Source organism: Aythya marila (assembly GCF_965140915.1).
Source record: "Aythya marila genome assembly, chromosome: Z".
Taxonomy (NCBI): Eukaryota; Metazoa; Chordata; class Aves; order Anseriformes; family Anatidae; genus Aythya; species Aythya marila.
The window spans coordinates 60,870,238-60,894,268 of record NC_139080.1 but is presented as its reverse complement, the minus strand read 5'-3'; the positions used below and the strand labels follow the sequence as shown (position 1 = coordinate 60,894,268).

At 36.4% G+C, this 24,031-nt stretch overlaps 1 protein-coding gene across 3 annotated transcripts in view; it reads right to left on the bottom strand.

Annotated features, from left to right (window-relative positions):
• The window catches only part of FER (FER tyrosine kinase), a 190,720-nt gene that overhangs the window by 80,165 nt on the left and 86,524 nt on the right, over positions 1-24,031 (bottom strand). For all 3 annotated transcript variants that reach the window (XM_082782897.1, XM_082782896.1, XM_082782898.1), the window contains 2 exons: positions 19,826-20,029; positions 15,312-15,434 (listed from right to left, as the gene is read on the bottom strand). In XM_082782897.1, coding sequence (XP_082639023.1) covers positions 15,312-15,434; positions 19,826-20,029 — 327 coding nt within the window. The remainder of the gene's footprint in view (positions 1-15,311; positions 15,435-19,825; positions 20,030-24,031) is intronic.

Sequence of the window (24,031 nt, the reverse complement as noted above, 5' to 3'; positions counted from 1 at the left end):
TTAGCAGTGAAGATAAAGTATGGAAGGCATTCAGTAACTCTGCCTTCTCTGAATCCTTTGTTACCAGGACACCTGACCCATTCAGCAGTGGGCCCACATTTTCCCTAATCTTCCTTTTGCTACTTATACATTTGAAGAAGCCCTTCTTGTTGTCCTTGGCATCTCACCAGATTTAATTCCAAATGGGGCTTGGCCTTCCTCATCACATCCCTGCATACTCAGACAATGTTCCTCTATTCCTCCCAAATGGCTGGTCCCTTTTTCCACAGCTGTATACCAGTTCTTCTGTTTGAGTTTTGCCAGGAGCTCCTTGGTCATCCATGCAGGTCTCCTGCCCCCTTTGCTTGCCTTCTTACTCATGAAGACACCTTGATCTTGAGCTTGGAGGAAGTGATGCTTGAATATTGACCAGCTCTCCTGGACCCCCTTTCTTCCAGGACCATAACCCACGGGATTCCTGCACGTAGGTCCCTGAAGATGCCGAAGTTTGCCCTCCTGAAGACCAGGGTTGTGATCCTATTTATTTCCCTGCTTCCTTCTTGAAGACACATGGTTGTTTCCAATCAGGCAAAGCGGTTCTTTGTTCCTTGGCCCACATAAGTAGGATCAGGCTGATCGGGTCAGCCAAGTCTGTGGTGATACAGCAGGTCCAAGGTCAAGCTGGGAAGTCAGCCTGTGGGTCAGTCTGGTTATGCTGCCTGGCCGTCATCCTGGGTCAGACAGCCCCAGGAGCACTGGGCAGGCTCACCATGACAAGGCAGCGCCAGAGTCAGTCCCAGCCTTGCCCTGCGGGTCAGGGCCCTGTCACAGATAACGGGGTGTGTGGCCAGGCACGGGCACGGCTGTGAGGGGTCTGAGCAGTCAGGCCTCACTGCAAGCGGCTCCCACGGATGGGGTCCAGCCCTGGCTGAGGCCTCCCCACAGCCCTGCCCGGGAGCCTCACCCCAAGGTCACCAGAGGGAAAGGCAGCCCTCAGCTGAACCACCATCAAGGCGTGGTGCTGTGGGCCAGGAAAGGGCTCCTCTCAATGCTCCTACTGAGCTAGCTGTCAAACAAGTTGTCTTGTTTGACAGCTTGTTTTGTCCCCACAAAAAGACAGTAAAAACAGTAATTTCAGAAATACATTCTTCAACTACAAAAACAAATGAACAAACAAAAACCTTTGAAATTAACTATAAATTCTTCTTTGCATTTGAAGAAGAAAGTATTCCACTAAGAATGTTGGTAAGTTTCATGGTTCCATTTATGATGGTAAGTTTCATCCCTTGAATAATCATCAAGGAATCAATTAGACATCATTCCTTTCTTCAGGAGAGATGCAGGTGTTGGAGCTGTGTGCTAGGTCACTGAGGCCACAGTAAGAACAGCTGATGGTCTCTGTACAAGATGAAATCTCGTATTTCCTATTCTGAACTATGCAGCTGAACTGTTATTAGTATTACCCTAATTTCTGACAAATAAGTAAGCTCAAGTCTGAGATGAGGTTTTCCTTCTACCTATCTTCATTTATTGACAAAAAACAGATCAAAGAAAACATGAATTAATATGTCAGGAAGAAGTTAGTAACAAATTAGTTATATCAAATTATAACAGCTTTCAATAAAATGTAAAACAAAATTCCCCTAACATTTTTCTACAAATTGTTGGTAACAATTTCAAACACGAAGAAGTGTAACATGGTGCTTTTTCAAATTTACAACTAGCAGAGAGGCAATTAAGTACTCAACATTTTAGAAACAGACATTTTGCAAACTAGATATAAATTTAAAAGCAACAGCTTATACACTTGTATACACTTAGCATTTCAACAAGAGACAGGAAAGGGGGGAAAGAAAATGCCACCTATTTTTGTATTCTATTTCAGAGCACCATCAGAGAAAAGCAAGAGTCTTACCTAGCAGACTACAAAGCAAGATTTGTAAGAGGAAAGAGTCAGTGAATTCTGATCAGGTTCTCTCACAGGATGAACACTTTCAAAGAATTCTGTTTTATCATCAATGTTATTTACTCATCTCATGTACTTTGTATCAATATTTCCCCTTGCTAGTTCAGATCATATTGAAACTATAAACCTAGGTACTGTCATACTAATAAATACGATCTACCACAAACTTTGCTCCTGCTTTTCATCTTAACAGTAGGTGCATCAAAAACAAAAAAAGGTTGAAAAATATCTAGAAATTGGAAACTGTAGTTGATTTAGGGGAAATAAATGGCACCAACTAAAATTATTTTTTCAGAACATTGAGAAGACTCAACCAAAAACAAAATATTGTTTTATGAGAACTGAGAGCAGGAGACTTCCCAACTTAGGAATGTATCTTAACTGAGCGTGGGGCATTTATCAAAAGCCTCAACCTCCTTTCCCCCACCTCCACTAATTCTTCAGTAACACTCTTCTAGAAAAACATAAAATAGAGGAATATTGCTCAGGAGCACAGTGCATATACATGCATTATGCCTGTTTGTTCATATTGCAAGCATAAAATATGGGTTCAGAAAAATATTTTGAAAAGTAGTATTTCCACTCCTTCCTCCAACTGGGACAGAAAATATCAGTAGTAAGAATTACTGCAGCTATGAGCAATTTTTCCACAACAATAAAAATGGAAAGTCAATCTTTCACCTTTAGTAGTAATGTTAATTAGAGTAAAGTTCTTAACAGCTAAGAAAGTCATCATCACAGATCATTTTTCATGACACAGGCATTCAAATATCACTTCTCAAAACTCGCTGAAGCAGATACAAAAAAGAAAGCCAGTAACAGTTGTGTACGGGTGAATCGGACCTACCAATGTGGAAATGAGAAATGATCTTAGAATTACGATTTGCTGCACCACCAATGGCAGTAGATCTGATGTGCATACCAATTTCATGATTCACAAACTATGTATTTCAAGTCCTTCAGATTGAGTACAGAAATACAGGTAGCTAGCGGAAAAGATTTTTCATTAAGAGCAAGTGAATTTTACAAGAGGGGTTCTGAAAACCCCACTGACAACTGCTTTAAAACTGTTTCAGAATAAAGATTCATGACCTGTAAAAATTGTTACAGAAGCTGTTTAGCATTATCTATGCAAAATATGAACTTTTTTCCACAGAGCTAAACCTATTTCATCTGACTTGATAGCACCATTAAAACCGTCACTATGAAGTTCAACCTTTTTACTAAACCAAATCCTGAACAGCCATAAACCGACAAGATAGAACTAAGATTTGTAAAAGCTACTATGCAGCATACAAAACATAGAAGTGACCTCAAATTAACTCCACAGTTTTTCCTTGAGCCTTCTTTCTTGAAGATCAATAGACAAAATGACTGCAGAAATCAATATGAAAAAAAAAATACTTTTTTTGGAAGAATATACAGTATTTCCCAAAGATTATGCTCTATTCTTTATCAAATGACTAGAAAGATGCTGAGAGTATTTCAGAAAAAGTACAGGAAATAAAGAAAAATAAAGAGAAAAAAAGCTGAGAAGGAAGAAGTAATAAACAGAATGTGAAATCCAAAAGTGTAGGGAAAAAAAAAAAAAAAGTAAATTTTATTTAAAAATCATTGTATTTAAAATACACTAAGGAAACTTAGAGCACTTAACTCAATATAGTAGCTTCGGCTCCTAAACTGAAGAATTCAAAATCACATATTTACCAAATGCAGGCAGATTTTATCTGCCCTTTATGGAGTAGCCTTCCAAAACAGGACCATTCCTCAGTAGACTCAAAGGAAAAGAAACTGTGATTGCAGTTTCTCATTTAAACATTTTGTATGATTGAAAAGAGAGGAATGTAAAAACTGAGTCTTTTTATGCATAAAAGCAAAAATACATTCCAATTGTTAAACTAGGCTAAAATATTTCCACAAACACACACATACTTTTATTTCTTTGCCTCATCCCTCAACCCCTATGAAAACTGCATGACCTTTTCATAGTTCATGCACTTTTTTCATGGGATTGGTAGACTACGGATGTGTCTAAAAATGTCCAAGTATATGTAAAATGTCCATTATATGTAAAATACTTAGATATATTTGGCTTCATCCTCACTTCAAACTTCAGCTGTTTCCAGTTAGATAGTTTCTTTTCCACAAGAGACAAAACGTTTCACTTATTTTGGCAACATCCACACACTAAGGTATACTCCCTGCTAGACTGAACCTTTAAACACCCAACAATCCTTCCAGAATAATTTCTAAATTGTAGTGGTTAGTATGCACTTCGGTATACCTACGAAAGAGCTTCAGGTCCCCAATTAGAGCTTCTGCCAAATTCCTATTTTGTTCAGACAAAAGCTTAACATTCTCCAACCTATCCCTTCCTAGCCACATATGCTCCTCTTTCACTGGCGTTCATAATCTTCAGGTAACACATTAAAATTATTAAAATGCAAAAGAGTTGACCTGGTAAAATTTCAAACAAACAGGTATATTAGTTTAATTTGCAATTGGGAAAGAGCAGGAAAAAGGCAAAGCCACAAAGAAAGGAAAAGGGAGCAAGATCACCTTCTTATCACACACACATAGACACCTTTTTGGCAGCAGCAAGTTGTTCACTTTACACAGCTGCAACATGAAACTGCAGCCTTAATTTGTATGACTTTGCCGGTGTGAATATTAGTAAATTCTGCCTGCATTCCAAGACAGATACATGATAGCTTTGAACCCAAAGTCAAACAACATTACAGAAATGTCCATAGTTTAACTAAAGCATGTTGCATTTTTATCAGGTAGGTATTGTTCTCTAAGAAGATACTACTATTCTCACATACCATTAATGCTAGCATATACATACCATACTCAGTATAGTTGTGATAACAATAAATTTTTGTGCTTCCAGAGCTTTTGGTGTATGATTCCTTAAGTATTTTACGTAAATATGCTTCAATATAATGTAGGTAGGAATCCAGCTCAAGGAACTCTTCTACCAGAAATCACCTGCCCAATGCCACATGGCACTAGAGAAGGGTCTTTAACTCACTCTCTTGAACTTTAACTTCTGTTCTTTAACTACAAAGTCTTTCAATTCATATTATCTGATTGTCGTTTCTTAATAAAATAAATAAGACAAATACACACCTACAACTAACATATAAAGGAATCAATCTGTTCTTTGAAGCTTTGTTTGAAAATGAAGCCCTTAACTAGATGGATCGTTAAAAATGAATACAAAATTACAGCTGTGACAGGTCAATACAGAATCAATGGTTTTTATGATCATTTTTGTAGTTACACAAGCCTGTTTTATGTTTGGAATGCTAAAAGACAGAAGCCACTGCTCCTCTTTGACACTCAGCATTAGCTTGACCTACTTGCACTCAACATTTTTAACATAAAATTAGGCTGCCTTTATAGAAAAAAATGACTTTTAATATAGACTTGTATGGTACACACAGACAAAACATCTTTTCCAATCTTCTCATACACTGCTAAATATATCTTGATTGCCACAATGCTTATTTTATTAGTAAGCATTGTACGTATTTATTTCTGGTGGCTTGCACATGATGTAATTTACTAGTTATCTATTTTAAGCATAGTGAAAAACCTAAGTGTTAAGGCTACTGCACTTCTACACACAGTCACACACACACAGAAGTGTAAACTACATATTCATGAATTTTCCTTTCATATAAGTGAATAAAGATGACAGTCTGCATGTCATATACAAAGGTATATATATTTACACCTCTTTAAATATGAAGGTATATATTTGCCAGCAACACCATGGAAGGTGTAGGTGCAGTAAAGCTTGCAGCTACAGAAAGAACAGCCACCTATTCTTTAATAATCTCTGCCCAGAAAACCCACAAGAAAAGAAAGTGTGCTGTGATGTCATTGTTTCCATGCAAGTTCCTTGTAAAGGACTTTGATGGGTATCCATGAACCACATGCACCATTCCTACCATTCCATATGAACATGTGTTGGCTTCAAAGCACTGCAGGACTTTTCCTGTTAGAATGGTTTTCCTGAGAGGAAGCATACTTGCTTTATCACAATTTGTTTGCAATAAATATACTGCAACTGCTGGTCAAACTTACATTACCATTTTAGTTTGCAAGCCAAGACAATATCATTATCTTATTTTTCCAATATATGCAGGTGCAAATGTTAGGTGCTTTTGAGATAATCTGTGAAGATTCATGTATGTAAACCACTACAAATTCCAGAGGAGATACGTACTGTAACAGACACATGATTTGCTGAAATCACATGAAGCTTCACACAAATCTATAAACTCATGTAGGCAGGTTGTAAGCATTTTAAGATCAAAATTATTCAATTTTAATGTCAGTCTAAGCACTCACTTACCATAAAAAAAAAAAATTAACAGCTCTTATGAAAAGAAAAGCAACTGTTCAGCACTCTTTGTCTGACCAAACAGAAAAATAACATGGAAGCTTGCTTAAGAACCTGGCAGATTTTGGTGTTGCACACATGGTAGCTATCCAAGCATTTTTACTTACTGATAAAATCCTGTAACAAATTACATTCCCAATTTGCAATAACAAACCCTAACTCACAAAACTACATCTAAAATTTGTAGCTAAACTACTTTTTTTCTTTATTAAATACCTACACAATGTCTAATACCAAGATGACATCATCTCTTCCAGAAAAAGAGGAGATCAGAAAAACAAATGACAAATGACAAAATAGCCTGTAAAAAATGGAATCAGAAGCCACATTATATTCCTTTGTACAGCCTTTGCCAACAATCCTGTATGCCTCCTGGTATATTCTGGTCATGTTATAAAAGGAAAGCAAAATCAAAATTCTAGTTTGCATAATATGCACATCTTCAACTGATTGATGGAAAGAAGTTGCCCTTATTAATGAATTTTTCATTATCAGAATGCAAAAAAATTCTTGGCCATCCTTTTGATCTTCCAAATTAAAAGCTGTTTTGGAACTCTAAGGAATAATGTCCATTCTTTCTCCCACAATGTGGTCAAAGTAGACCTTATGCTGCAAGTCAGCAATGCTAAAATATGTATAAAGGCAACACACCAACTACCTTTCTGTGGAGAGAGGGAAAATGCTGTATGGATTTCTGCTGTAGTATCATTGTAAAAATGCGACAGTCAATCCCATGATTATTTTAATCTACAACAGATTTGGCTTTTAAGTCACTGATAAACAATACTGTCCCTGGTTTCTCTCCACATCATTTCACTCCCTTTTAACATCTTGTTTCACTTAAACTGGTGGAGGCAATCACAAGCTTCTTCACAGTAACTCACTGTACAGAACTTTAATACTACAAATCCTATTTAAGAGCACACACTCATACTCCTGTTCTTAATCCATGCTGGTTTTTGAGCCTTTCATAGCCTACAAAAGTATTGTAAACTCAAAAAACTACTTGTATTAAAATCATACTGATGGCACTAGCAAAACCAACATGAAGAATACAATTAGAGGCTTACTGTAAGCTTGCAACTCACGAAAATAGTTAATACAATACTTAAGTTACAAATCCATGGAAACAGTCAGAACCCATAAAAAAATCACAGTATTACTTAAGCATAAAAAGCAGTTTCATTATTGCAATCCTACCAAATTCTAATCGAATTTTAGTATAGTGCTCTATCAATGACTGATTATAAAGCTTCTGATGAAGACTTTCAAAAGTCACAGTTTAAAGCCCCTGTTTTTGAAAGTGTTCCACTTACACCCAGAATACCATGGAATGCAGTCAGTACTCTGATTTTCACATGCATATAGAAAATGTAGAAATAGAAACCGGTAAATCCAAATAACCTTCATTGAACGATGCGTTCATTTAAGTAGCTTATCCTCCTAGTTTTCATTTTTCATCAAAAAAAAAAAAAAAAAAGCACTACTCAAAAATCTTCCATGGCATACGTTTTTCCCTCCTTTTTTTTTTTTTTTTTTTTCTTATGTAGTGGTGTAGTAGGTTTACATGGCAAGGTTTTGGTAGCAGGGGCCTGCAGGGGTGGCTTCCGTGAGAAGAGCCCAGAAGCTGCCTCATGTTGGCTAAGGGCCAGTTTCAGCTGCTCCAAAGGGACCTGCTGCTGGCCAGAGCCAAGCCAGTGAGCAATGCTGGGTGCGCCTCTGGGAGAGCAAATTTAAGGGTGGAAAATAACCAACAAGCAAAACACCACAACTGCTGCACAATAGTAGCTTAGAGAGAGGAGTGAGAAAATGAGAAAGAGCCCTGCAGACCGCAGGTGAGTGCAGCAGGAGGTGCTGCAGGCAGGCAGCAGCAGTTCCCCTGCGGGCTGTGCAGGGAGAGGCCCCTGGTGGAGCAGGCTGTCCCCCTGCAGCCCATGGGTCCCACATGGAGCAGATCTCCACGCTGCAGCCCCCCCATGGGTGGAGGAGCCCCCGGTGGAGCAGGTGGATGTGGCCTGGAGGAGGCTGCGGCCCATGGAGAGCCCCCGCAGGAGCAGGCCCCGGGCCGGAGCTGCAGCCCGTGGAGAGGAGCCCACGCAGGAGCAGGGGGTCTGGGGGGAGCTGCCGCCCACCCGTGGGGGACCCGTGCTGGAGCAGTTTGCTCCTGGGGGATGGATGGATGGACGGACCCTGTGGGACGGAGCCGTGTGGGAGCAGTGCTTGAAGAGCTGCTGCCTGTGGGCAGCCCCCGCAGGCTCAGTTGGGGAAGGACGGCATCCCTGGGAGGGACCCCGTGGGAGGCAGGGGCAGAGAGTGAATGAGAAGGAGCGGTGGAGACGAAGCGTCAGGGACTGACCACAGCCCTCATTCCCTGTTCCCCTGCGCTGCTTTGGGGGAGGAGGTGGAAGAGGGTGGATGGGGGAAGGTGTTTTTGGTTTGTTGTTTTTTTTGGGGGGTGGTTGTTTCTCACTGCTCTAACTTGTTAATAATAGGTAATAAATTTAATTAATCTCTCTATGTTGAGTCTTTTTTTCATGTGACAATACCTGTTCAGTGATCTCTCTCTGTCCTTATCTCAGTCCTTGAGCCCTTTCCATATCTTCTCCCCCTTTCCTTTTGAGCAGTTGTGGTGAAGCTTGGCTGCCCATCTGAGTAAAATCATTATAGTAAGAATGTCTTATTTCCATCTCCTTCATAACTTTTAGTTCTTTTACTACTTTCAGAATGTTTTATTTTCTGTTTTCAGTTGTGTTTCAGTACTGCTTTTGTTCAATTTGCAGCCCACACAGCACTACAGCACTCTTTTTTTATGTGAACATACAAAACTAGTAGTGCACATGCAGCCAGGGTGCCCATTTAATATTGCTAGGAAAGATTTTTTTTCTTAAAGAGATTGTTCAAAAATGACATTTTGTTTGCTACAATAGAAGTCATATACTTGATAAAAACACACTTTTTGTTCCAGATTTGAACATGAATGCTTACACCCTTTAATAATGTTATTGTCCACTTTCGTTCTAAAACTTATAATGGAAAGGTTTACCATGAAGATAAGGTGGAACCAGAAATGCCACCAACATGCAGAAAAGCTACATAAGTCTTTTGTCACAAAATATCTGAATATAAAACAATCTTTCTTACTCTTTGTTTAAGCAGTCTAATGTGCCTCCGCTATTACAACATTTTAAAAAGATTATTGTAAATAAAAAGTTCCTCCAACTTTTTAAAGTTTTCAAGGTACCTGAAATTATATTTAAATGTGGTTTACCAGCTTGTTTGCACAAAGAGAAAATCACTCCCCTTTTTCCCATTCTCGTTAGGATGCAATACTTTCAGAAGTACAAGCCACCATTATGGAAGATGGGTTCCTTTTATTACCTGTCAGAACTGCTGCAGTCCTTGTTAAAACCTTTAAAATGAAATCTTGTAACACCTCTAAATTCTAAGGAAATAGGAACATAATTCAAAAGCATCTCTAATACTAATATATTGAATTTATCAAATATCAATAGCTGCAGACTATTCTTCAGATTCCAGGATTAAACTAAAGTACCTGCTAATAATCTGCCTAAATTCTCCTATTACACTAAAAAAAAAAAAAAAAAAAAAAAATCCTGTCATATGAATCACAAACCTTCTGCATGATCATATAATAGTGAAGAACTGGCAAAAAAATCATTTCATGCTTATGCAACAAATACAACATTTTTCTATGACATTACGTACAATAAATCCCCACTTTTCACTGTGTATTTAATTTCCTTAAGAAAATAAAAGATACATTTTAACATTTAAAAGTGCATATATCAGACATTAGTTATATTCATGAGAATTACATCTCTGGGCCAAAACTCAGCCCACAAAGACCATAACCACATGGTCCTTCTTGGCATGTCTACAAGCCTGGCCAGGTGTGTGGGTAACATCCAGATAATTCACACTGATCCTCTTTGGAGCTACAAACCTACACTACACAAAATTGTGATAGCTGAACTGTATGCTTCTCTGGCCTGCTTCTTTCAGCTGAAAGTTCTGCTCCTAGAGAGGTGTCCTCAGGTCAAGCAAATACAAGATGATCTTCCCAATAAGCAACGCCAATTATTGCAATTGTTTTCCTCCTCACCAACTTAATTTTTTCATGTCACAAGATCAGAATTCCTAATTGAGTGTCAGCACTACTTTGGGATAAACCTAGAAATCTCTTTATTGAGTCTCTTTGCTTCTCCTCTGCCTTCCTCAGCAGGCCTAAGAAGACTGGCCTGAAAATGAGACTAGTCAGCAAACTTCTTGAATTCTTCCAGCTCAGCCTTGCTGGCCTGAGAAACACGAGCTACCAGCAACATGAGCATGCCTGTTGTCTGCAACAATGAACATGCTTTTGAAAATAAAGCAAAACCAATGAACAACTAGGGAAGCCAAAAATCAGGAAAATAGCTTATGGTCAGCTTTGTATGAGCTTTACATGTATGTCAACTATGCTAAAGGAGTCAATATTCTGAAAGTACTAAGAGCTGAAATATGGAACAAGTAACTTGTTTATACTTTTAGTCTTTGAAAGCTGAGCTCAAAGACCTTTAAATATGAATACAGATTAATACAGCTTAAATTGGTTCAGTGACTGAACAATTAGGGTCATGTCAGATTTTTATGAGTGCATTTCCATGAAAAGAATCTCACTACCTTTGTCTTCTCACTCAAATTTGTATTTCTTCATAATTTCTTTTCACAGGTCTAACAATCACATATTGCAACTGGTATCAAATCCACACAAAATGCTTGCGTCACTTGAAAACTTGAACTACTATTTGAACTACAATGTTTTGTTTTGGTTTTTAACTTTATTTATTTATTTTACTCAATTTACTCATTTCACTTAGTGGGTTCATCATTTTCCAACATTAAAAAAATGTAACACAGGCTTGTTTGTCAGATCAGAATAGATCCTGACTGAAAGTTGCTGGCAAAGAATGCACAGTCCAACTCATCTGACAAAGTAGCTTATTTTTTTCATGAGCTCAGAATTTGAATTCACTGCAGAAGGTCCAAAGACTACGACTATATTGGCACTAGTGAAATAGCAGCAGATTTGAAACAGTTGGTGCAGAGTACCTTAAACATACATACAGGAGGGCAAAGGAGTATTTCTGACTAGATCTCCTCTGACTATGAAGACTGAATTTCAATCAGCAGTTTTGCATCTTCCTATTTTGTTTCTGTTTAACGCTTGAATCCTCAGGGATTGCTCACTGATGGAAGCAGAGCATCCGAAGTGGCAATGGGCGGATTCACTTCAGAAGTGCATTTCTGATCCAAGTTAAAACGTTAATGCAGTTATATCCACATAAAACCAGTACTTCTTATTTCCTTGATGACTTTATTTTCTGTTAGTCAAACTGAGCACATCCGCAATTTAATACAGATTTCTTAAGCATACAGAATGTATTTCAGGAAATTTAAATACCTCAAAAACGTGAGGTCAAAGATGGTAGAAAGTTAAAAAACACATTGTGTATGCTTAAAATAGCTTTTCTACTAATAAAGTCCTTAGGCATGCATTGAGGTTACTCTGAGGCTTTTCATAACAGTCATTTCATCAATAATAAATTGAATAATACAATGTGCATTTTTTCTAAAAAGGTTATAAATAAATATAAAGGAGACTCTTCCATTAAAAAAAAAAAAAAAATCACTTGCGGATATCTTTTTAATGACCTTAGTTTTTCTAATTTAAATTCTATTATTATGTATCATTAGAATTCCAAGCAGGCAGATTTGGTCTACATGAAGGGTGGATGTGGGACAGGCCTTTTGTGGCACAATTAACAGTGTTCCTTTCAAGGACAACGTCACAGAAGGTGAACACTAATTTTGCTAATATGGTAAAGGAGGATAAATGACTGGGAAGGAAGGAAAGGAAAAATAAACTACATAGCATAATTGTTTTTCTGTGAAGTTCTCTGTCATATTTAACTTTCACTTTCTAAATAGGTTATTATAGGAACAGCAATTTGCCCAGAAAGATTAAAGATTGCATGAAACGTCAAAGGCTACTTTGCAGCTGTAAGAAAGAAAACAGGAAAAACAGTCTCTGCAGATGTCAAACAAATTTTAAGGAAAAGATCAAAGATACTCTGATATTAGCACATGATGCAGAAAATACCCCCAACCCTAGATGTCAGAGCACATATGCCATTTCTGAAAATAACAAAATGTCCCCACTTCTCCATACAAATGCCAGAGCTCTATGCCAATTAACAAGGAAAGCTCTTAACACTCTTTTCCTTAATTCTGAAGTACTGTTCTACAACAAATAACATTGATGAGATGAGAACTATAATCATCATAAAATCATAGCTAAGACAAAAAGGTACAGCAAAACACAACAGTTCAAGTTGTCTAGCTAACACCTCTGTCAAAACTTTCTTACTTGGTTCAAATTGTTGGCTGTGAAGCACAAAGTGCATCCTTTATACAGTTCTCAGTTACCGTATTAGTAGCTATCAGATCATATTTCATATATTTTTGAAAGCCTATATAAAATATGTGATACATAAATACATAAACATATACTTACATATATGTATGTGTGTATATATATACACAATAAAGTTTCCAGTCACCAAATACTCTTTTTAGCACTGTTAGTATGACCATGACAATGTTTTCCATTACTGCTCATAACCTATCAGTATGAAAGCTGAAGAAATTATGAACCCTATAGGAAATATACGCACATACTGAAGACTGACATACAGTAGCACAAAGTATGTAATTTCACCAAAAAAATGCAGCCAGAGTGATATGATTTTATGAACAGAGGCTGATTATTTACAGCACTTTGGAAACCTGAGTTAGTAAAAAGTACTTTTTCACTCCAAGTCCTATCACCCACAAACTGCTCATAAAACGAGCATTCTCCTAGAAGAAATTCTTGTATTTTCTCTGGTTTTATTTAATACTAAAACTAACTCAGATGAACAAGTCTGGAGGGTCTACTTCATTTTTCCCCTGAAAACAGACAAAAGAAAAACTGACTTTGCAGCCAGTGACAGTATTAGAGACAGAGAGAAAATAATAATAGTAATAATAATAATAAAAGTAATAATAATAGTAATAGTAATAGTAATAATAATAATAATAATAATAATAATAATAATAATAATAATGCCTTAGAAAATGTCCTCCATCAGTTTGTATGGAGGTTATGCTGTGTCTGACTGCAGTTGTGGTGTTAAAGATTCAAGCCGAAAAGACTCACCACACAGTCATATGTGTCTGCATGGTTATCATCAAATGATTTTTAGACACCCCCTATGTGCATTTACACCTAAAAGCATACAGGGTAAACTAAACTAATGAAGAAAAGATCTGGAAACTTATTTCTGAGAGTGTTTCTTTAATTGTTTAAGTACTAGAAAAAATCTTTGACTATACATTCTCACTGAAAACAATGCATAAATAAAAACCTAACTCTATCCAAAAAATGTTATCATAATGAAAGAGAAATGTCAGGAACATAGAAGCTCCTTGCCTTCAACGTAAATAACAGACAATGAAGAGACGGTATTTTCCAGGCCTGTTTAACCTCAACAGAGAAAAACTAAGAATAACTTCTGTTATCATTTAGTGCATAGTAACATGCTGTATTATCATTTTACGTTTCCTAAAATAGCAATGCTTTGACAGTACGTATATTATACAAATTCAGGGGAAAATAGCTAGAAATCAGAAAGAACATTGAATATCTAAACCAGATAGAGAATAAAAGAATTTTACCAGATAAAAGAATTTTACAAATAACCATAGAAAGATTTCAATGCAGGGTTGACAACCATTTACTTTTAGCTTAAACAATTTATATCAAAATAAAAACTATATGCACATCAAAAATAGTCATAAGCTTTCTTATATATTCAAAGAATTTAAGCAATATTTTATATTGAATAAAGTCTCAACTCTGTAATTACAATGACATTAACCAAAAATGTGTATTTAAAAAGTCATTCTTTAAATTTTGAAAGTATATGTAATAGGTAAGCACAGATAAGTATAAAAAGCCTTAATTTTGAGAAAGGGATTATGTTTTAGTTTCTTAGCATTATTACCGGTAAAGAACAAGGAGCTTGAATTAGGAAACTAACCGTATTTTTTGCTATGCTTTTGAAAATTTTGTAGAACAAAGAATGTGCTTTACATATGCTTGAAACTGGTATGGTTATTTATTTATTTATGTTTTTCAAGAACAGATGTCTTACTCTTAGTTGAAATAGACTTAGTTGAAAGGAGTTGACTTATGAATGAAGTACCAACTGCAAAACTGTTGGAAGAAGGCAAGGACTCTTTAAGCTTTCTAAACAGTTGTATGTTTTAATATTTCCATCCTTTTTCATTCCTGTCCTGATAGCCATTCTACTATGACTTACTGATGAAAAAGTGCAATTTTATTCCAAATTTGGAATAACTCTGGCAGATACAGACACTGTTTCCATGTCTGTATCAATACCTTGTATCTGAGATATAAAATAGTGGCAAAAGTGTGAGTTACCATAACTCTTCCAAATTCTGTGAGAATTTTACCACTTAAAGAACAACAGTTGATTCAAGAAAAATTCTTCATTACAACTTCATGGGCAATGAAATACTTGTCTCAGTTACTTGTTCGGTAGTAAAATCCAAATGGAAAACCAAAAGCAGAGAAAGGAAAACTGCAAGGATGTTTTGGGAGACTGAATGCCATTACTCAGGACAGTAAAGATTTATTTTAAGAATCAGGACAAAGTGTTACTTTTAAGGAACGTGTTATGCAGAGCAGAGGATGAAAAAGCGCAAAAGAAAAGAACAATGATGAAGAATGAAAAATCTTTCAAGTTGCGTAGGAATATGTTTTATATAATAGTACAACCTCCTCAAGTACTTTCAGTTACATAGAGTTCTTGGAATGTATGCATTTACCTTAACAACAGGATTCAGCAGAACAACACCTGATTTCTTTGTAATAACTTGCTTTGTTGTATAATGATGTTCTATGAGTTGAGGAATAGTTGGAAACCCAGTTCCTTCAAAACGATATTGGTTCTGTATGGAGGTAAAAGGAAATAATTGTTTCTCTACAAGCAAAATTTCAAACAACAAACTGCAAAAGAGCATTATAAAGCTTCCTTCATTAGTAACAGAGCAAAAGTGTTTGATTTTACAAAATAAGATTTCTGTCCTAATCTATTTCAACAGTAATTCTACCAAATTAAATGGAATGACAGTAAGAAACATAAATTAATAAATGCAAAATTAGTGTATCACGCACTTACAGCAACATAATAAAAGAATTACTTGTTTAAAATCTTAATTTGAAGGAAAAAAGAAGCTTTTGCACTTCAAAAGATGGGGCTGTTTGCGATACTCAAACTGTGACAGTAACATAAAAATAATATAAACTTCAAAAAATATAATTAAATTTCTAAAGCCCTAAAGCTCTAAAATTACAGGAAAAAAAAAAAATAAAACAAGCATCAGACAATAAACTAAACAGGGGATAAGAAATACTGTTTTACTCAGATCTTACTGCACTTACAACGTTGTGTAAAACTAATACATCCTAGCACAGTGCATGACCAGCATTATCATTTACTAAGAAGCGTGTGCCAGAGGAGACTAGAGCTGTACTGGTGCTAAAAGCAGAGGCAGGTAACGCATATAATCCACAGAGAAAATTCTACCAAGACAAAATTCCACCCCTCCTCCTCAGCCCTCCATCCTTGTCAATTGATTTCATTTTAGCTACATAATTCAACACAATTAAAATAATTAAATATCTTAATATTTTACTAGAAGAATAGAAGATGATCTTAGGAAATAATACTATGACATAGCATTCTTCAGCTATCGGGTGGGTGGGGAAAAAACAGACTATATTCATTGCTTTTCCTTGCCCTCATTCTTGATGGGAAGAAACAGTAAGAGCTTATTTCCAAGTGGAGGAATGGCTCTATGTCCACGCTGTAACAACTGGTACACCTCAGGGGTCTGTCTTGGGACTGGTGTTATTTATTAACTTTATCAGTGACACACAGTGGGATTGAGTGCACCCTCAGCAAGTTTGCAGGTGACACCAAGCTGAGTGGTGCAGTTGATACAGCATAAGGAAGGGATGCCATCCAGAGGGACCTGGACAGGCTGGAGTAGTGGGCCAACAAGATTCAACATGGCCAAGTGCAAGGCGCTGCACCTGGGTCAGGGCAATCTCAGACATGAGAACAAACTGGGAAAAGAGCTCACTGAGAGCAGCCCTGCAGAGAAGGACTTGGGGGTTCAGGTGGATGAAAAGCTCAACAGGAGCTAGCAGTGAGTGCTTGCAGCCCAGCAGGCCATCTGCATCTGGGCTACATCAACAGAGGAGTGGCCAGCAGGTCCAGGGTAGTTATTGTTCTCCTCAGCTCTGCCCTTGTGAGCCCCTGCCTGGAGTGCTGCGTCCAGGGCTGGGGCCCCCAGCACAAGGAGGATGTGGGGCTGTTAGAGCGGGTCCAGAGGAGGGCCATGAAGGTAATCAGAGGGCTGGAGCACCTCTCCTATGAAGATGGGCTGAGAGAGCTGGGGATGTTCAGCCTGGGTAAGAGGACACTCTGGGGAGACCGCATTGCAGACTTTCAGTAATTAAGGAGGGCTTATAAAGGAGATGGAGAGTGACTTTTGCTTAAGCAGATAATGACGGGATAAGGGGGCATGGTTTTAAACTAAATGAGGGGAGATTTAGGTGAAATGTTAGGTTCACTCAGAGGGTGGTGAGGCACTGGCACGGGTTGCCCAGAGAAGCTGTGGGTGCCACATCCCTGGAGGTGCTCAAGGCCAGGCTGGATGGGGCTTTGGGCAGCCTGGGTTTGTGGGAGGTGACCCTGCCCATGGCAGGGGGGGGTGGGACTTGGTTATTTTAGAGTCCCTTCCATCCAAAGCTATTCTGTGACTCTAAGATATATCTGAGATATAAAATAGTGGCAAAAGTGTGAGTTACCATAACTCTTCCAAATTCTGTGAGAATTTTACCACTTAAAGAACAACAGTTGATTCAAGAAAAATTCTTCATTACATCCTCCTCCATGTTTTAAAATGCACATTGCAGCTAGGTGACTGGGATACAGGGTTAAAACCTGTGCCTCATTATCGAGAGTTAGAGAACTCTCTGCAGAAGACAGGAACTGCCAGAAGCCATTCTGAAGACTGGCAAGAGCAAACAAATACTGCATAATTCAAAAACAACAGCAACACAACCCTAAAGCACAGGCAGTGATTCAAGTTCATTTACACAACTGGGCAATGAAACCTGTACCACTGACACACAGTTTTTTTCTTTCTAGCTACAGGGTTAACTTCTTTACAAAGCGCACTGTAAGGTCCTCTTTCTTCAGGTTAAAATTCAACTTTCTGAAACGTGTTATTACTCCTAGTAAAGACAGCTTGGTCATGTCACCTATTTTTAAAATTCCTGGTTCTCTATCATAAAACTGCTTTCATGGTTTCAACACTTTCTGTTGTTTATTCCTTTAACTTCATTCAGTTACTAGATACTGGCTCAGCTTTTATTGACCAGTAACTTTAGTTTCCATTCCTTTCAAATAACCTCTCTTACATTTTTGTTCTGATGATCCAAAAAACCCTACGTCCTAAGACTAGGGCCTAGCAAATTAACCAGCACTCATCTCATACCCAGCTGTGCACCCAACTTCTGCCACTGATCTAAGATCTTCAGGATGAAGAGCATTCCTTTATTCAGTGTACTTACACATGATTATGACCATTATTAAGATCACCAACAAACAGCAATGTAAAAATAGCATAGCCTCCAATAAAAACCATGAAAAACAACAGCAGCCTTGAATGCCTAATGGATTTTGGTAATGATTTTTGATACTTAAAGCTGAACAGTGAGCTCATTTATCTCATACATACTTTTATTAGGATTTGTATTTAAAATATTGGTAACACTTATGCAGTTAAAGGACAACTGATAAACAAGTATACATCCTGCTCCACCCTGCAGTCTCTGAATCAGAAGAAAAATTGTCAACGGACACCAAAGCTGACAGTGATCCGACAGTGAGATCTGACCAGTCAGAAACCTGATTTCACACTGTTAATACCAATGTAAATAAAATAAATTTTAAAAACATGGACTAAACTCTCATCAAACTCACCAAATGTTAATGAATTAATTCCCTCTTGTCATATGACCGTAACAGCCCCACTATTTACCTCCTTTTTAATGCTAAAAGGCCTTTTCTCTTTTTAAAACATAAGCCTTTTTTTTTTTTTTTTTTACAATAAATGCAGAAAATTCATCCCACAGGAGTGCATAAAGAGTTCTACATTTCTTTAATATAAGTTTTAGTTTTCATGATTGTCAACAAAATCATCCCCAAATACATCCCAAAAGCAGATTAATACTTTTATTACTAAATTAATACTTTTATTACCCTATTACTAAATGTACAAGCAGGCAGAGCTAATGACATCAGGATGCTTGGACTGTTCCATCATGATGTATGCAACACCAAACAATGACATTTCAAATATAATTTCTAAGAGAAAGTAATGAAATTATGAGAATAAAGGTAGCTTTGTTATTTTTTTAATGGAAAAATTGATACAAAAAATTCATCTTCCGGATAAGGGTGGCCTCAAATTAACAGTCATTAAAACAGCCCATCTAATTGACTTCAAAGGCCAATATTTTTTTTCACAGGTCCACTTGCCACATACCACAATTTACACAAAACGATTTCAGCCACATCAAGTATATAATGTGCATTATAATTCAGCTAAGAATCGGAGAGCTCCAAGCATCTTTTAAGATACTGTGTGTCTAGGTATATGTAGTTTTATTGCTCTTATTTTTCTGTCTAGCACACTGATACACGAAAATACTTCAGGGCTATAAAAATCAAAATAAACACTGACTTTGTGTCAAGGTTCACTTTTATGAACAGAACAACACCCACAGGGCTAAAAAGAAACTCAAGCATCTCCAGAGCAGCAGGGGCTTCAACTGTTAACTGTATAGAAACTAGCAGATTATTTTTTCCTCAATGAACATTTTCATTTTTTTCAGTAAGATTCAATTAGAGGTATTAAAAGTAGCCTAATTAGTACCAAGTATGAAAATGGGTTTAAAAATAAATAAATGTACGTGCATAAACTAGTAATAACAAGCTCTGGATTTCATAACGTTTACAGAAATTGGTCTTCTCATTATAGGATTAAAGAGGTAGAATAACCTCATACTTCATATTTTTCTTTTATTTCCTAAAATAACCTTCTCCCCCTGATTTGAGCACTCATGGCAATATTACCAACAGCTTTCATATTTTCATATAAAGGCTAAAACCACATGACATAATAAATTATGTAGATCCTAAATCATTTAGATGGAATAATAAACTTCCTAAAATTGAATATTTAGTACTATAGCAGAGACGTACATCAGCATATTGTATGATAAAGTGTCTCCGTTGTCCATCTGAAAACACAGAAAGGACATATTCACCAGGTTTCCCGTTGCTCTCTCGCACCAAGAAGTCTCCTTGCTGCTTTAACAGCTCCTGGGCTTCTATTCTTGGAATTGCACCATGATACCAGTCTTGCTCTGCCAATGGTTTCTCAGTGGTTGATATTACATCAAAGAACTTGGGAAAAATATTGAAGAAAAACGTTACTATAACAGTACATTTTTAGAGTTTACTTTTACATGAAAAGCATGACAGACAACATTAATCTCTATTTCTGTATCTAAATTATGTATTTCTATTCACAAACAAAATCAAGGCTCTTACATTTACACAAAAGGGATACTAATCACATTTTTTTCTGTTACCTAAAAAAATAAATCTGCATATACAAAACGCACAACTTAATGGAAATATCCATTAAAACATATATTAATTTTCACTTGGCCCTGCTGTTTTTCCTAATCCATACTGTCCAACAATGAGCAGTGACTCTTCCTCACTCTTTCTTAAATGTTCTGAAATACTATAAACAATAATTCAAAATTAAGCATTTCTTTATATAGAAACTTCTGAGACAAAACCATAAGAAACTCAATTTTAAAAAAGCATTTGAATTGGATAACTTGTTTTCATACAGTTTAAAAACCTCATACTAAATCAATCAATAATTCTAAGAAACATATTTCCCAGCATTTACATGACAGCAGGGGATAGACACCTGGGCATACTGTGCTTATGAAGTTGCACTGAGTTTCTGCAAGTATAATGATCATAAGATACTGCTTTCACCAGCTGTAAGCAGAAGGTAATGAGTTTTAATTTACAGTTTCCCATAAAAATCTGAAAAAAAATCAGTAAAAATCTGAATAAAATAATACACTACGTATTGCATCAGGAGTTGAAATATATATGAGTGTGTTCCATGCAAACCTGCTGAAACACATTTTAGGTAACAGAAAGAAGATGCACACCTCAGTTAAGGCCCAGGTAGCAGATACAAACTATTTTGACTGATACTCTACTACTGCTCTACCCTGATGAAACAGGTTGGTTTCTTTTTCTACTCTAAGCAAGGATATGATATGATATTTTCTTCTTGGGGAAAGAGAACAGAAACACTTCGCTAGTACATGAAAGAAAAAAATGACACTATAAATCTGGGCATGGTAGAGGGCATCTGCAAATTTATTGTCTTCTTGAAGAGATACTCAGGTCAAGATGACCCAGCTAATCAAAGACAAAACACTACAAGTCCTCAGAGAGGAAATAAATAGACCTAAAAATGGAGTCTACTGAGAACTTGTTTCCAAATATATCAGCATATCCAAATATGTGAGCATTTGTGAGCATTTCCAAATTTATGAGCATTGAGCCAAGCCCAATTTTTGAGCATTTAATGAAGTCCCTGGTATAAAACATGCCTTTGTCTTTAGGTTTATGGCTATCTTTCCAAGTCATATCTCGAGAGATATAGTTTATCTAGTCCAGAAACCTCATAGCATACAGGAGAGCGTATTTAAGAGTCTGACTGGGCCTCATTATTCTCAGACTTCAAAACTGGTTATCCAAAGCCCTGGGGTACCTCTTGTATCAGGGATTGTTTCAGACATGAGATTTGAGGCTAAAACAGTTACCAGCAAACCCATCACTAGAAAGAGTGAGCAAGATTGATTACAAATTCACAGCTAAGAAGGACCATGTAAGAAAAAAATAACAGCTTGAACAGAAAGATAACAGTTTGTAAGATCAAAAGGTGTACTCCAAGGTACTGTATTTATTTGCATAATGAACTACTAAAAACCCAGAATATTGTTTGGCCAAGAAAGCAGTCATTTCAATTCCATCAACAGTTAAATACTTCTTAGATTAGAGCCGTATCCCACTGTTAAATAACACTAAGCTATTCTCTTTCACAAATTCCTAACACAAAAAATAAGTTTTCAGAGTATTATAAAAGGTTATTTACTTGAATTTTTATTTTATTTTATTTTATTTTATTTTTTTTAAGATGCTGAGTTTGACTCAACAGGAAAAAAAAATTCTAACCTTTGCTAAACTATCAAGAAATTTTAGGGGGCTCAAGGTAGCAAAGCCTTTGCCACATAAACACATTTCTACCTCAAAGGAAATGTTTCTAAGGATAAAAGGACAGTTCAGGGTCAATAAAATAGTTTGTAGTCCTCACAAAGGAAGGTTAAAAAAAAGACGTAATTCATTTCATAGTTTACAGAAGAGGCAGACACCAGATAATAACACCTGCTTATGTTCAAACTGGGTCAAGTGAGTCACTGTTCAGACAAGTATGATTATACCTCAGAATAAAACACAGAAAAAGCTTATGGAAAAACAAGGGAGCATTTCAGACATTGCTAACTACAGTGCTGTTTATGACACTAGGATCAACCTTCCCCTTTTTAAAATTTGTTTGAACTAATATTTCTTTCTTTAGAAGGAAACAATGAAAATCCCAAAATGTAGCCTGTGATGATTGTCTTCTACCTTCCCTTGTCTTTATTTTTTATCTTATGCCAAGGGTCAATCATAACCAAGCTAAAAAAAAACTGTATTTTCTCCGATGAAACAACTGGTAATTATTAATGTTTTGAATGTTATTTTAATCCTTTTATTTTTATGAACAAGTCTCCCTGCTCCAACATATATTCACCTTGACTGGCTTTGAAAGAAAACATGGCTGAAAGCCCGGAAAAAACAGAACAAGCGTAAGATACCTAATCATTTTAATATTGATTTCAGCTCAATTTACCACTTAGCTCTAATGTTTATACTGCACTTTGTAGTTAGAATTAAATGGTTTAAACATAAGAAAAGTTAGTCTTTAAAAATGATAGAGTGGGAAAAAAAGCTACCTTCTCAAAAATAGTTTACGATTCCCATCTCTTTTCTTAGTAAGTTTAAAGATCAGGAAGCTACTGAATTTGATTAACTAGATACATAGTATCTAGCTGAGAACAAATACGAACTCTAAGCCCCAGCGTTTTACAATTTCACTTTGGGGACGAGATGTTTTGCACATTTATTTATACACAGAAGCACTGTCAAAGGAGTGTTTCAGCGGCATAAATTGAAGGTTTTTTGTTGTTGTTTGATTGTTTGTTGTTTGTTTTGTTAGCTTCAATAGAAGTTAACAATAAGCAATTAACAAAATCACACGGAAGGAAAGGAAACCACACTGAAACATTTTTACTTTCCCTCCCAGCCTCCTGTTTTTCTTGTTTTCTTTTTCCTTCAACATTTTAATTTATTTCCATAGTTTGCTCATTGGTTACTTTGGCAAAGGGATGGCCTCATATATTCCATCATACTTTTCTTTCCAAGAGGAGGGAAATACTCTCGTATCAATCACGCTTGTTCTATTACTGTCCTCCTTTCTTATTCTGAACCTCCTTCTCTCCCACTAATTAACAATCCATTGAAACAGCAGTTTTTCTCCTGGAGGAAAAATCAAGCGGTCCCTAGCTGTTGTCCTTATTCAAAAGAAAAATGGAGCAAAGACTGCTGTATTATTGCTAACTTCAGAAAAAGGGAGACTATTCTTGTACTTACTCTATCAATGAAAATAAATCAATAATGGGATTAATATTTTATTAAAATAGTAGCTTACTTAAAATTGTACTTTCACATATATTCTAAGCTTAGCCTTTGTGCACTTGCTTATTTTCCATCTTTATACAAGAAAAACATTTTCCCAAAAGATTTTTTTCTCTCCAGTTTTAAAAGAGGCACAGAGAGAATAGAAAGTAAAGCAATACATTTAGCATGATAGTTTGAGACATTTCCCTGTAGAATATTCTGCCAATACTGAATCTAGCTCATTTGCATGTGCTAATATATCATACGAAACCAGCACTTACTCCATCAAGGAAATGAAAATTTTCAAGTATTTCATCCTAAAACAATCCTACAACAGTAAAAATGCACACACCTGAAAATTATAAGATAAAATTAATTATACAAAAAAAAAAAAGAAACAAAAAAACACAACTTTCATTTTGTACTGAGTGATGTTTTTTCTAGGATCACCATTATTAGATGTGAAAAAATAAAAAAATATTTTCAGTAAGGCAAACAACATGTGCAGTTACCTAAGTGGTAAAACAAAACAAAACAACCCTACTCATTTTATCTGAAGGGTAGAAGCTATGATACTATTCATTCATG